The sequence below is a fragment of the Carassius auratus genome, chromosome 10 (assembly GCF_003368295.1).
Source record: "Carassius auratus strain Wakin chromosome 10, ASM336829v1, whole genome shotgun sequence".
In the NCBI taxonomy this organism is placed as follows: Eukaryota; Metazoa; Chordata; class Actinopteri; order Cypriniformes; family Cyprinidae; genus Carassius; species Carassius auratus.
In genome coordinates, this window is record NC_039252.1 from 9,566,643 (window position 1) to 9,579,679 (window position 13,037).

General features: G+C 38.4%; 1 protein-coding gene across 2 annotated transcripts; it reads right to left on the reverse strand.

Moving 5' to 3' along the window:
- Positions 1 to 419: 419 nt before the first annotated feature.
- LOC113109765 (F-box/WD repeat-containing protein 11-like) lies at positions 420 to 12,677 on the reverse strand. Of its 2 annotated transcripts, none has more exons than XM_026273508.1 (13): positions 12,562 to 12,677; positions 10,294 to 10,353; positions 8,801 to 9,041; positions 7,080 to 7,266; positions 6,798 to 6,888; positions 6,322 to 6,459; positions 4,547 to 4,665; positions 4,150 to 4,399; positions 3,461 to 3,579; positions 2,594 to 2,704; positions 1,852 to 1,930; positions 1,355 to 1,519; positions 420 to 1,273 (listed from the first exon to the last, which is right to left on the reverse strand). In XM_026273508.1, the coding sequence occupies exons 1-12, from the start codon at positions 12,598 to 12,600 to the stop codon at positions 1,358 to 1,360; spliced, it is 1,596 nt and encodes a 531-aa protein (XP_026129293.1). In that variant the 5' UTR covers positions 12,601 to 12,677; the 3' UTR covers positions 420 to 1,273; positions 1,355 to 1,357. The 2 variants fall into 2 exon arrangements, with proteins under 2 accessions (XP_026129293.1, XP_026129294.1); XM_026273509.1 differs by lacking the exon at positions 12,562 to 12,677 and adding an exon at positions 12,197 to 12,382.
- Positions 12,678 to 13,037: the final 360 nt, after the last annotated feature.

The following is a 13,037-nucleotide window of genomic DNA, read 5'->3' on the forward strand; positions in this document are numbered from 1 at the left end:
TACATTCCAGATCAGTCATATTGGGCAGAGTTCGCACAGAATGGAACTGGATGGAATGGATTCTTGAGATTTCGGACTAAAATATTGCTCTGCATTCAAACACTTTTTGAACTGCTACAGCACTGAACTGGGCTCTTATTGTGGCTGTTGCCATGGTGGCGTTCATAAGGAAAGCTGAAATCAAATAAGACGAAAATGACAGTACTGCCAATTTCCACATATTCGGAGCAGGAGGTAAACTTAAATATTTGAACAGCGGCCCCGCGATTTTTGGCGGTCTTGGCAGGCATGGCAGCAGGTTACTGAAATCTGGGCCTGTCGGAAAGCCTTTATCTCAAAAGAGCGAATCATGCACACACACACACACACTATATTATACATAAAAACAAGATGCGCTTGTGCAAGCTTCTTCACACTCCTTCACAGTCAAGTACTTTATTCTTATTAATAACGCTTTTTTCTTTAAAAAAATCTTTTCAATATACAACACCATTTTAGACGAGACAATTCTGTTTACAACTAAATTGAGATCAGTTATGTGTCATTCAGAACCTAGACGAGCAGACAGTAAAAAGGGGAACGAGACGGATAGCGCTAAAAACAAGAAATGGAGGGACATATCAGGAGAAGAGTCAAAAGTCTACAATTATTCATACGATTTCACAAGAAAAGAAAATATGAAGTCAATTTCTCCAAAAAAAAGAAGGAAAAGCATAAAAAAACAAAAACGTAAGACAGAAACCAAGGGGTTGACCAGCACACGTTACACGTCCCATCGCTCGCTCATTCATGCAGAACAGTCCAGAGGGAAGGAAGGCACTCAGACCTTGCCTTCTCCCTTTTGTTTTTCATCTTTTACTTTTTGAATCAATTAAAGTAAAACAAACAAAAGATGGATACAGAGTTCATGGGCCCAGGGGGCGGAGCCAGGGCAGCTGTCACTCTGTACGCGGTGGCGGGGGAGAGCGGGGGGGGGGCTCCACACCCACCCTTACACTCTGCTTAATGGCATCGCTCTCTCCATCTTTTCTCCACCTCCTCCTCCGCAGAGAGGGAGAAAGAGAACTGATGTGGTCCGTGTCGTGGGGCGGCCCTCAAATCGACTGAAGAGGGGGGAGAAATAAAACGGACAGATGGAGAGAGGAGGGTGAAGGGGAGGGGGGTGATGGTGGCGTTCCTCGACCTTTGATCCTGGCACACTTCCACAGAGACTGGGTCACCCGAACAGTCTCCACACACACTCGCACACACTCCGCACGCCACCAGGGCTTCCCTGTCGAGAGATCACATGCATGCAAGTTAGTGTTTGTATTATGATGTATGTGTGTGTGTTTGTGAACTTTGTGTGTGCTACCTGCTATCTGGATATATAGGTATACGTGCGGGACGGCGATCGTCCTTCCGTCTGCCCGTTGGTCGACACATTAAGGAAGTCCCAGATCAGGATAGTGTCATCGTGGGAACTGCTGATGATCTGGAACTCGTCGAACTGGAGCCGGAACACTCGGCCAGAATGTTCCTGCACGCAGACAGGCTATATTAAAACAATTCATCCATGACAACACTGCTGCGAATCGAAATCAGTCACAGAATGACGTGATGCAAGACTATGGTGCTATAAATGTGTGACATTGCAGAGGGCTGATTGACTACACATGACTGAGATGAGCGACAGACCAGAGACTCTTAGGAGTGAGTAACACAGAGCAGTTAACTTTAGTCACAGAGCAATTGGTCAGCGGATGTTTAGCCAATTTGAGATTATTGCCATGTATACATTTAAAGATTTGTCTTAAAAAAAAAAAAAAAACGGCATCTTGAGAGTCTGAAGACGAGGAGATGGAAACTCACCACTAGTGTACGTAGACACAGAGTGCTGGCTGGGGCTCGTGGATCGAGAGCAGCTTGTAGGTCCCATACTTTAATTTTACTGTGCACGCACACACAAACACATTAAAACACATTAGACAATGCACAAAAAGAAAAAAAAATATGACCATCATAAATCCATGGTACATCGGTTAAAAAACCCTTTCTCAATCTTATGTCGCAAAGCAGCTCTAGAGGCGCATTTCACACATAATCTACAGATAATCTGTGATTCCACTGTGGGATTAAAAGTGACTGCTCCCTCAGCTGTGTGGGTATTGTGAACTGCTCATGTATCAGATTAATGACCGGAGCACAGGGAGCAGACAAACAAAACTCCACAATTAAAGATGTGAGAATAAAGAGATTATTCACATTAAGGCCAGGAATAAACCAGCCGTAATCCAGACAAAAAAAAAAAAAAAAAAGCTTTATTCATTTAATCCCCCAGACTACACTATGATTCAACAATGGCAGTGAGAGAAGGTCAAGGAGGGATTTTGCTAATAATTCATTTAAAAATGTGCTTCCCAATTTCTAATGTTACATACTTTTTTTTTTTTGAGACTTTTTATGAGCTCTTCCCCTCCCAGTTTTATTTGGCTGTCACCAAACAGTTGCAAAAATTGTTTTTCCACATTCTTTTATTCTTCAATGCACTGCAATGAAAAAAATGGCAATAAAACTTCCTTTAACTGTGAGCTAGAATCAGACTCAGACGTACCCGTCATACGCTCCACTCACGATCCGCTTGTTATCAAAGCGAATACAGCGGACAAGCTCCTCGTGCCCTTCCAAAACCCGCAAGCAAGCTCCACACTCAATATCCCACAGCCTGGAGAAACAGATTAACACATTTTGTGAGAAAATAAATCATACAAGTAAAGAATACTAACTGGCTGAATCCAGGTCACATTCTTACCCTCCAAAAGAACAATTCTACCAACAAGAAAAACAAAGAATCAGGTTACATTTCACATGAAGAAAATAAAGTCCTTTATGATTTTTAAAGGACCATTATTTTCACACCAATTAAACTTAAATTACTTTCATAAACATTCATTATAAAAAGAAAAAAAAAGAAAAAAAGAATTATACTTAGAATGAAATTAATAAACAGAAATAAAAGAAATATTTGAATTAGGTATCTTATTCTGACAAAGGCTACATTTTTTACCAAAAATACAGTAAAAAGAGTAATATACATTACATTAAATATTAATTTAAAATTATTTAAGATAAATAAATAAGAGTAAACAATTAAAACAACGTTTTACTGGTATTTATCAATTTAATTATTTATCCACTTTTTAATGCCATGTCAGCATCAAGGCTATTTTCATGGCGATCTCTGAATAAATTATACAAGGTATACATTTATAAAGGAGACATTTCAGATGTACACTAGACAAACTAAAATACATTCAAGTGTGATTTTTTAAATGAATCAGTTTAACACCTCTACGTTTTACTGGTAAAAAATTTACTCCAGTATCCTGGGATGAAATGTCACCTGGGTATTTTCGACATTTCTTGAGATACACTCAACTACTATTAAACAACTTGAATGATATCTTATTCACACACACACCTGATGGTGTTGTCGGAGGAGCCGCTGACCACAAGTCTGTCTCTGTACTGCAGGCAGGCAATTCCTCGCTTATGACCGTTTAGTGTCCGAACAAACTCGCAGGTGCTTGTACTCCACACCTGCAAAACACAGTACATCACACGACAGGATTAAACATTAAATACTTTAAATCTGTTCCAAATCACTGCCACCTATCCTTAGAATAATCCATAGGCATATTTAATAAAATACCAGTATGTATGTGCATGAGAAAACACCTCCAGACATCTACACACACCAGCCCTCACTGCCCTGCCTCATTATTTGGGGAATGTTTAGATAGGGTGGGGGTGCAGAATGACTTGGCACCCCTCCCAGAGTGATGGGTGGGCTGGATCAGAGCTGTCTGTTTCTGGAATCTCAAATGCTCCGAGTCCAGCATCTAGAGCGGCATGAGTGCTGAAGAGGACTCTGGGCAAAAGCAAGGACTATTACCGTTTCTGCGGTCTACAGAGAATTAAGAAACTATTACTCTACTGCCCTCTGCTGGGAACTTCTGTGCTTTGGACAGAACAAGCTGACACCCACATTGTCACCAAATTCCAGCTGCATGACAATATAGCCTAGTCCACTGCAGCTTATGGTCATCAATATGAGAATAATGTAAGAAGTTTGATTGACAGCTGATGGCGGTCATTCAGAGTGCTGACCTTTATGGTCCGATCTCCAGAGGCAGAGACAATGTACTTGTCGTCAAAGTCGACCACATTGACGGCAGCCCTGTGTCCGACGAGAACCCGGCGGAGACTGATGTCCGTAGGAGAGGCCATGTCCCAGACGGCGATGGAGCGATCCTTCGAGCAGGTGACCATCAGCCCATTACAGAATCGCAGGTGGAGAACGGCCTCGTTGTGGTGAATCAGAGTGTTCAGAACCTCCCCCGAGGTCACATCCCACACTCTGGGTAAAAAGAGAAGGAAAGCAAAGTCAGCCCTGATTTTATCAGTCCTTTATCCATTCCAGCTGAACAGACATGTGGAGAGATGGTGGGGGGGTTACTGAAAAAAAAAAAAAATGAACAGAGCGAGAAACCGATGGAAATCTGACCTGACAGTGGAATCAGAGGAGCCGGTAACAATGACTCTCTCGTCGTATTGCAGACACAGCACAGAGCCTGTGTGCCCCGTCAGGATCTTCAAACACTCCAGAGTCTGTTTATCCCATATCTGAATGCAAACACACATATGACATCTTTTTACAAATTGCAAACACCATGAATTTCACAATGTCAAATAAAACTTCTGTTAACTAGATCATTAAACAAAAACAATTTCTAGCTAGGATGCACCAATAGTCAATAACTAATTGTAATATTATGGCCAAAATCGGTTAATTGTCAAGTTTTATTTAATATCTTTAAATGACAAAATATTCAATTAAATAATGAAATACTCTCTCATCACTATTTGAAGGTTATGCCAATAATTTTAAATATATTTGCCATTTTTCACAACTAAGAGGCATCAAATTTAAAGGAGTCATAAACTGCCTTTTTTATTGTGTAGTGTTCTCTGATGTCCACTTATAATGGTTAAAAGATTTTTACATAAAAAAAAAAACTCCTTATTTAAAAGAAATAGGCAATTTTCCGTCCCATCTTGACCGCCCTCATCTGAACACTCTGTTTGAATAGGCGTGGTGGTTTGTAGACTCAGAAATAAATGCCCACGGCAGTGATTGGTCAACAGTTATGCATGTTTGACAACCTACATCTTTTACAGGCAGTTGCTTCTGTGTTTTAGGTTAAACATAACACATAAATACTCAGTACATTTCAAACTATCTGTAATAACAGACAAAGCAATAGTAACCACATAATAAAAACAGATACTCACACTTGCTACTTTAAAAAATTAATTACTAGTTACTAATTACATCTTCAACAGTGTAATTAAATTACTGTATAAATGACCCTCTCCAAAAACTATTTTCTAAACCCTACATCAACCTCGACAAGTTAATTAAAATAACCATTTCATGTCTATCCTTATTTCATTCTTTCAAATAAATAATAGATAATTAACTAAATTAAATTAATCCGGTTACTCTTAGATTAGAGTCCAATTTACACAATTAACTAACTATTAACTATGATTTCTCGCTTATTGTACTCCTAATTACTGCTTATTAATACTTAGTAAAGTATTTGATAAGTTTAAGAATAGGGTAGGATTAAGGATTTAGAATAAGGTCTCATATATTCAATATTTTTTTGAGTTCTGAAACATACAGGATGTTTTTATAGCACAATGTCCTCCTATGTGTCAAAAGATCAAGGGAATTTTGATTCCTCTGTTAGTGACCCCTTTAATAACAAGAACCTCTTCCTGATATTGTCAACTCTGCCACAAAATCCCTAGAGATAACTTGCAGAAATTATCTCCCACAAGTGCAGTAAGAACATGGGACTTTACCACAGAGCTTAATATTGTGAGTAAGGAAATCTAACAAACCCCTACAAAAAAACCAACAACAAGTCATTCTTGCATTAGAAATTGTGACTTGAATCATCTCACCCATTCCAATACCCTCTCTCTAGTTTCTGTATTATAATACAGAAGGGGAGAGATTTGAAAAACCCAAACATGTTTCTATGTAAAGAGCCGTTTACAAAGAATTCATGTTCCTCTAACAGGTGAGAAATCACACATTTGCTAAATGTGATTAAACACAGTGTAATTCACGAGAACACGCTTGTGGTTAGTGTTTTTAAATGACACCTGCGTATGGATGCACTCAAGACGGTGTGGTTTTTACTGGTGATGACTTCACTAAACCCACACAAGCTTCACTAGAAATACACCGGCAGAGCACGGTCGCACCTTGATGGAGTTATCACGTAGACCGCTGATGATCTTTTCGTCGTCATACTGAAGGCAGTAAACACCTTTGCTGTTCTCCGACCTACACTGGATCCTCTGCAGGTTATGTCGGCCACACCTCCAGTTTGCCTCGATGGTCTGGAAGCATGAACAGCAATGTCATATGAGCAATTTAATTACACATCTAATTTATTTGATTGGAATAAAAATGATTATGCATGCACATTAACTAAATCAGCGGCCCGTTTTATCAAAAATAACTGATGGCTGCATACTCTGATTACTCAGAGGGTAGCTATGAAGAAGAATAAGAGCTGAGTAACATGAGGCCAACCCCTGAGGTGTAATCACAATGAACAAACAAACGCTTACTACCTCCCTGTCCTTAAAAACACTGACATGAGCAGACAAGATCTAACATCGCATTACACTCTTAAAAGGACAAGAGAGAAAGAAACGATGGTTGCTTTGCCCACCTCAATGTCCTGAATGATTTTTGGATAAAGAGAGCGGTAGTATGAGTTTGGAGGAACTTCTGTTGTGCGGTTCTTGAACAGGTATTTTTCCCTATGAAGGAAATGGCAATAAACATCCCTGATAAACTGACATAAACAAGCATCTTCACAATTCAAGGCCAAATAAAATGCACAAGCATGTCTGGTGGAGAATTACACCACTGAGAGATAATGACGAGGTTGTTTCTAAACCTCATGTATAAATGAGGGGGTTTGGGGGATGTAAACAGAACTGTGACTCACCACTGGTGTCTCTCTGAAAGGCCTTTCCACAGCGGGTCTGTCCGAACCATCCTCTCGATCAGCTTCTTCCACAACATGCCTTCGGATATCACACGCTGCCATTCTTTACACACCAGCTCAGCCGAACAAAGAGAGCGTGCGTCCAGGAAGGACAAGATGTTCTCCGCTATATGGTCCAGACCCTGAGCTGGAAGACAAATTGAGAGCGATTTTCTTTAAGTGAAATGGGAAACTTTATATAAAAAAAAGGGTAAACTACAATGTTATCAGGAAGGGACTGGATAGCATAAAGTAGACAATGATAAACATGGAGATTGGAGAATGCAAGAGGGGTTTAAAAAACAAAACAAAAAAAAGCTAAAAAGGTGGTTTGATGATGTCAGCTAAAATGGAAAAACTTCATTCTAATATGCTGAACTGGTACTTGAGAAAAATTACTTTTTTATTATCATCAGTGTTGAAAACTGTTGTGCTGCTTAATATTTTTGTGGCAACGGATACATTTTTTAGGATTCTTTGATATAGAAAGTGAATTCATTTGGAATGGATATTTTTTGCAACATCACAAATTTCACTTCTGATCAGTTTTAATGCATCCTTGCTGAATAAAATGATCTCTCTCAAAAAAAAAAAAAGAACAATCTAACAGGCCACAAAATTTCAATGGTTGTGTATATTCCGTTGAAATACAAACAGGGATTTTATTCTAAGAATAGGGCCCTATGATTTCCACGATGCAGAAAGTGCGGATGGAATCACAGAATCCAGTTATAAAAACAGAACTTACAGTTTAACACGGGATATATAATATGTTCAATCGTAAGTCGCTTTAGGATCGACCCAGCTACATCAATGTAAATGTATATCACGGAAATTGTTAAAGTTTGGATGAATTAATCAAAATGAGTCCATTCACCGACATGGACTATTAAACCGCAAAAAGACTAATCAAATATGAATCCTGCATGTTCGTGTCTCCGTGTGAATGAATGACGCAGACGCGCATATTGTTTACTACACCTTATGAATTGCGTGACGCTCGTGGTGATTTCAGCGTCTGCCGTCTCACTAAATGAGGACATAAATACATGAACAACATCTCCAGAACTGCTCTGAGGGTACTTCATGAGCATTTTGCCTTTCATTTGAGTAAAACTAGTGTCATATACACAGACATTTAAAGGTATTCACAGCAACCCGCCAAAATAAAAGTTTGGTTTAACTTGAAGACATTGCGGCAAAAAAATTGCTATTATTCAGTAGAATGTACGTAATACTACTACTACTGTTGGAAAAATTTATACAACTATTTTTTTTAAGGAATAGTTACAATATTAACTATGTAAAAATAACATTTCATAGGGCCCTAAATATGTAACTTCTGTTAAACTTTTAATAAATGGTCACTAAATTGTATACGTTTCATGATTTTTATTAATCAGAAATGCTTTGATTAATACAATTAAATTTAACCATTAAAAAAAAGGAGTCTATATTATATAGAATTTGAAAAACAAAACAAAAAACAACGTATTTCATAGGGCCCTATAAGAATAAAATATACTGATGATTTGTGATTCAAGTTTGGTTTCAATTTTAGAGATAAAAAAAAAGGCCAAGAAAAACATGGTCTCTTTAATCTTAAGGCTATATTTTAAGATTAATGGACACACCCTTCATCAGAAATGGCATTTTCAGAACAAGGACTCCGTGTGTGTTACCTGGCAGTGCCGTGATGAAGTCCCTTTGGAGCATGGGTTTGAGGTAGGAGTTTATGTGGCCGTGTTGGTAATGGCACATGCGTGAGATCAGGTGTTCCACAAACTCCACCTGGTCTGCCTCAGACCACTGATCAAAGAGCTGGATGCACACGTCCTTCTCCTTCTCGTAATTTCCCTCTGACGGCCGCTTCCTAGAGCCTGTCAAAGGTCCATTACTCACCTGAGGACAGATAAAAGTAGGCTGGGAGAATTGTAAAAGGGGGGTAAAAAAAGAAGGAAATATTAGATGAGACAAACGAAAATATTTATTGGAAAGGAAAATTGTAAACATGGCAACGTACTATCATAATATTTTAAGGCAGATGTGTTAACTCCGCTAAGAAACAGTGCTGCAGGTGCTCTTCTATTAAAAGAGCCATATACAGTTCCTGTCTTCACATGCTTCTACAACAAATTCTCACGCTATTAATCACAAACAACTCATCACTTGATGTTCTGTACATACAGTCATACTTGAGCACTTAAGTGACAAAACATTTCAGAAAATTGGCACAAAATTCGCACAAAAAAAAAAAAAAACTAACATAATTTTGTTACTTTTTGGAAAGTATTAGATAAAGATTCTGACATTTTCTGACAAGTCAAAAAATAGAAACAAGATCTAACGTGCGGTGGAGATTTTGAGGAACTGATCGAATAACTTCATCAGAATACATTTGGTTTTGTTAAAAATAAGACCAAAAATGTCTCAAAAATGTGAAGCTAGCCTTGAGAAATCTAGCATCATATGTCTGCAGATCATGCTGCTTGGATTCATATGAAACGCAGGTATTTTGAAGTGCCTTACATCATTGTTAAAAGTTTTGGGGTCGGTAAGATTTTCTTTTGAAGAAATTAATACTTTCACAATACTTTTTTGATCAGGAAATATTAAACTGATCCAAATGACACCAAGTACATTTATAATGTTACAAAAGAGTCTGAAACTAAACGAATTATGTACTTTTCAATAAAGAAAAATTAAAAAATCCTTTAAGAAATCCTGAAGACTGGAGTAATATGTTGTTATATTACATTGCATAAAGTTTTTTTTTTTTAATTTTAGTAATTTCACATCAATACCACTTTACTGTATTTTCAATCAAATAAATGTAGTCCTGCTGATCACAAGAGACTTCAAAAACATTACAAATCTCACCAACTCCAAACTTCTGAACAGTATTGTGAGCGTCCAGATAATTTTGGGGCCAATGTAATTTTCCAGGGCATATCAAAAATGCAAGAGGAACCCCAAAAACAAAAGCCAGCGGAAATGGACACTGAGGTTTTCCAGATGCAAATTAGGCAACAAACCCCCAAATCAACAGTACTTCAGTATAGGAAACCCTGCATAGTTCAGGGAGAGGCTACACAATAGACCCACATTGTTCTATCCGTTTATTATTTTAGCAGACTTTGACACACTTTACTGAGGTAGGGCTCGTCCTCCTCACCTTAATCAATGTGATCTTTGGGGAGCGGTCTGCAGTCTGCGAGTCCATGACAGAGATGTTCTGCAGAAGAAATCACAATATTATTTTTATTTTTATAAATCAATAGTAATGTCTTCTTTAAATTAAACAAACAAACATAATTCAAAGACCACAATATGAATCAGAACTACTCCTATACATAGCCCATCATCTGATCACATACGTTCATAATCACATTGCATTGTTTGTTAGAAAGCAGATGAAAGGACGGAGTGCCAGCCTACGATCTGTGCGTGCCGAATAATTGGACCGACCCTCCATCAGCATGCAGCAAAGATGTGGGATGGGGCAGGGCCTGTGGGCGTTTGGGTAACGTGTCAACAGCTGTCCCCTAACCAAGGCCACCACAGGGATATGCTTTCATCCCAAGTAAAGCCACGATAGAGATGTTACCATACATATCGTTGCTCTTAATATCCACAACTCAGCACCTGCTTTAATCCATAATCACTGAATACCAGCCAAACTTCTTTTTCGAAACTTCGGCTCTCTGGACTAAATAAAGCAGTTATATTGAAGCTAGAAAAAAAAAAAAAAAAAAAAAAAAAATTGTTATTTTAGCAGCACTGAGATAGTATTTTAGACTTTATTAATATCATTTTTTTTTCAGGTTTTCCCCATTTATTATTTAATTTATGTTTGTAATTTTGTCGAGTTTTTATTTTTATTATTATCATTATGTGTGTCAAAGTTTTAATTTCAGTTTTAGCTGTAGTTATTTTAGTACTTCAAGTTAAACAAAATGAAAATGGGAAATGCTACCTTGACAACCTAAGTTTTTCCTCCAAATAACACAAATGTTTTTATGGTTTTAGTTGACAATAATAACCCAGTCTGACACATGATGACAAAGTCTGGGATTCATTTCAAACCTTCTTTCTAGGTCAGCAGAGCAGGAAGTGCAGTTTTATTATGAGTCTCTGCAGTAGATACACAAATTCACATGGCTTGTTTCCTTCAAGCAAAGGCCATTTATCGGTCTTCCTCAAGCTTCACAACACAAGTGGACAGACTCAAGTGCATTCACTCCTACCCTGTTCACAGTATCCATGGCAACAAGAAGCAAATCTACTTGATTCTATAATGTTATTGTATTGACTAGGAGAGAAATTGATTCAGACACAACCTTATTAATAAAGAGCACATTTAAACAAGTCAACTTATTTTTAAAGAAATCATGAAAACGCTTTAAATTAAGAATAGAAATATAGTATTTAAAATTAATAGGGACTACATATTCAAATCTAGTCAAAAAATAATAATAATAATAAAAGCTGCGCGTTTAAGTAGTAAACGATATTTGAGTGATTCAGATTATTTTTTATTTTAAGTGTTTCATAGAATTACGGTTGAGAAAATTGTTAAAAATAAGAAACAATAGTGTATTTAATAAGAAACTATCGTAATTGGTTCGAGTAGGCTAATGGTTTGGTGTGGTTAGCCACCTAGCCGCTTGCTGCTTTCACGGCAACAATTAACGTTTGTATTTCCCTAAGAAAAGTGTGCGGTTACTAAAACACAAATGTTCAACTCATTTAAACACGGTTGTTGAATTAGTTTGCCTACATTTGTATATTTGCTCATCGCTCGGCTCAAAAACGTCATTTAAAATTGACAGCAGAAGCGGATACTTCCTATTACGCAGCTTTAAAGTCCAGTCAAAATGAGTCGTGAGAAGTAAACGTTGCGTTACTGTGAATGAGAAGTGATTATTTTAAAATCTTCAAAACATAGTTAAGCGTTCTTGGACTTTATATGAACCACAACTCGTCAGCGGGACTACATTATAGACCGGATTGAGTGGCGCAGAGGCACCGCAGTGAAGCTCAAGACACCGGCTGAAGTCGAGGAGACTCGGACTCACCACGACGCCGAGGCAGCTTCCCTTCCTTCGCCTCCGCGACTAGCTCAATAAATATCCTCAGAACAGCTGTTAGCCTTGTCTACTAACGTTTCAGCTGTTCTTTTAAAGGAAAAATACAGGCGAGAGAGGTGAAACCGACCAAGTGAGCCAGCGATACACAGTAGGGCCCTCCCTGTCAGCCGAGCCAGCCATTTCTCTCCTCACCCCTCCTTCCGTCCTCCCTCCACTCAGCCGATCCCTTCCCACTCCAGAGGCTAGTTATATTAAACCAGGCTACTCTTATAACCACTAATATGGATTTAAAAAAATCTAAAGTCTTGAGAATAGACTAGAAAATGTATTTCGGAGCACACTCGAGTACTCACCATCAGCTCTAAGGTTTTGTCCTCCATCTCCGGCTCCATGTTTGTTCCCCGAAACTCGCAGTGAAAATGGAAACCCCGCCCTGCGACACAATCACGTCACGAAGGAAGGCGGAGAAAACAGCCTTGCGTCTAATTCTTTCATTGGCCGTCATATAACAAAACGTGCGTTGTGATAGGATCATTTCTGCTGCTAAGGTGCACACAGACAAAGTACGTCATAATCGAAGGGAGATGTAATCTGTAACAACATTCGTGGTTGGTCACCGAATGACAAAAAGGTTTTGTCCTATTGTAAAATGAACGGCGATAGGCTGCAGTCTGGCGCTAGGGTGTATATCGGGGTTATCCCCAGTGATTAACATATTAAGAATATTTCTGATTGTTTGCTGGTGACATTCTGGCTTGCAGCCAAATATTATCATTTTAAGTAAGTCTAAACTATTCAATAAAACAATAAATTCTGAAGCTATCAGAAT

Bases quoted from the DNA above. Each gene is read 5' to 3' on its own strand.
- LOC113109765 (XM_026273508.1), bottom strand. From the start codon at position 12,600: ATGGAGCCGGAGATGGAGGACAAAACCTTAGAGCTGATG. The intron at 10,354-12,561 runs GTGAGTACTCGA...TTTCTTCTGCAG, and splicing joins ACAAAACCTTAGAGCTGATG to AACATCTCTGTCATGGACTC. The intron at 1,931-2,593 runs GTACGTCTGAGT...GTGCGTGCACAG, and splicing joins GTGAGTGGAGCGTATGACGG to TAAAATTAAAGTATGGGACC.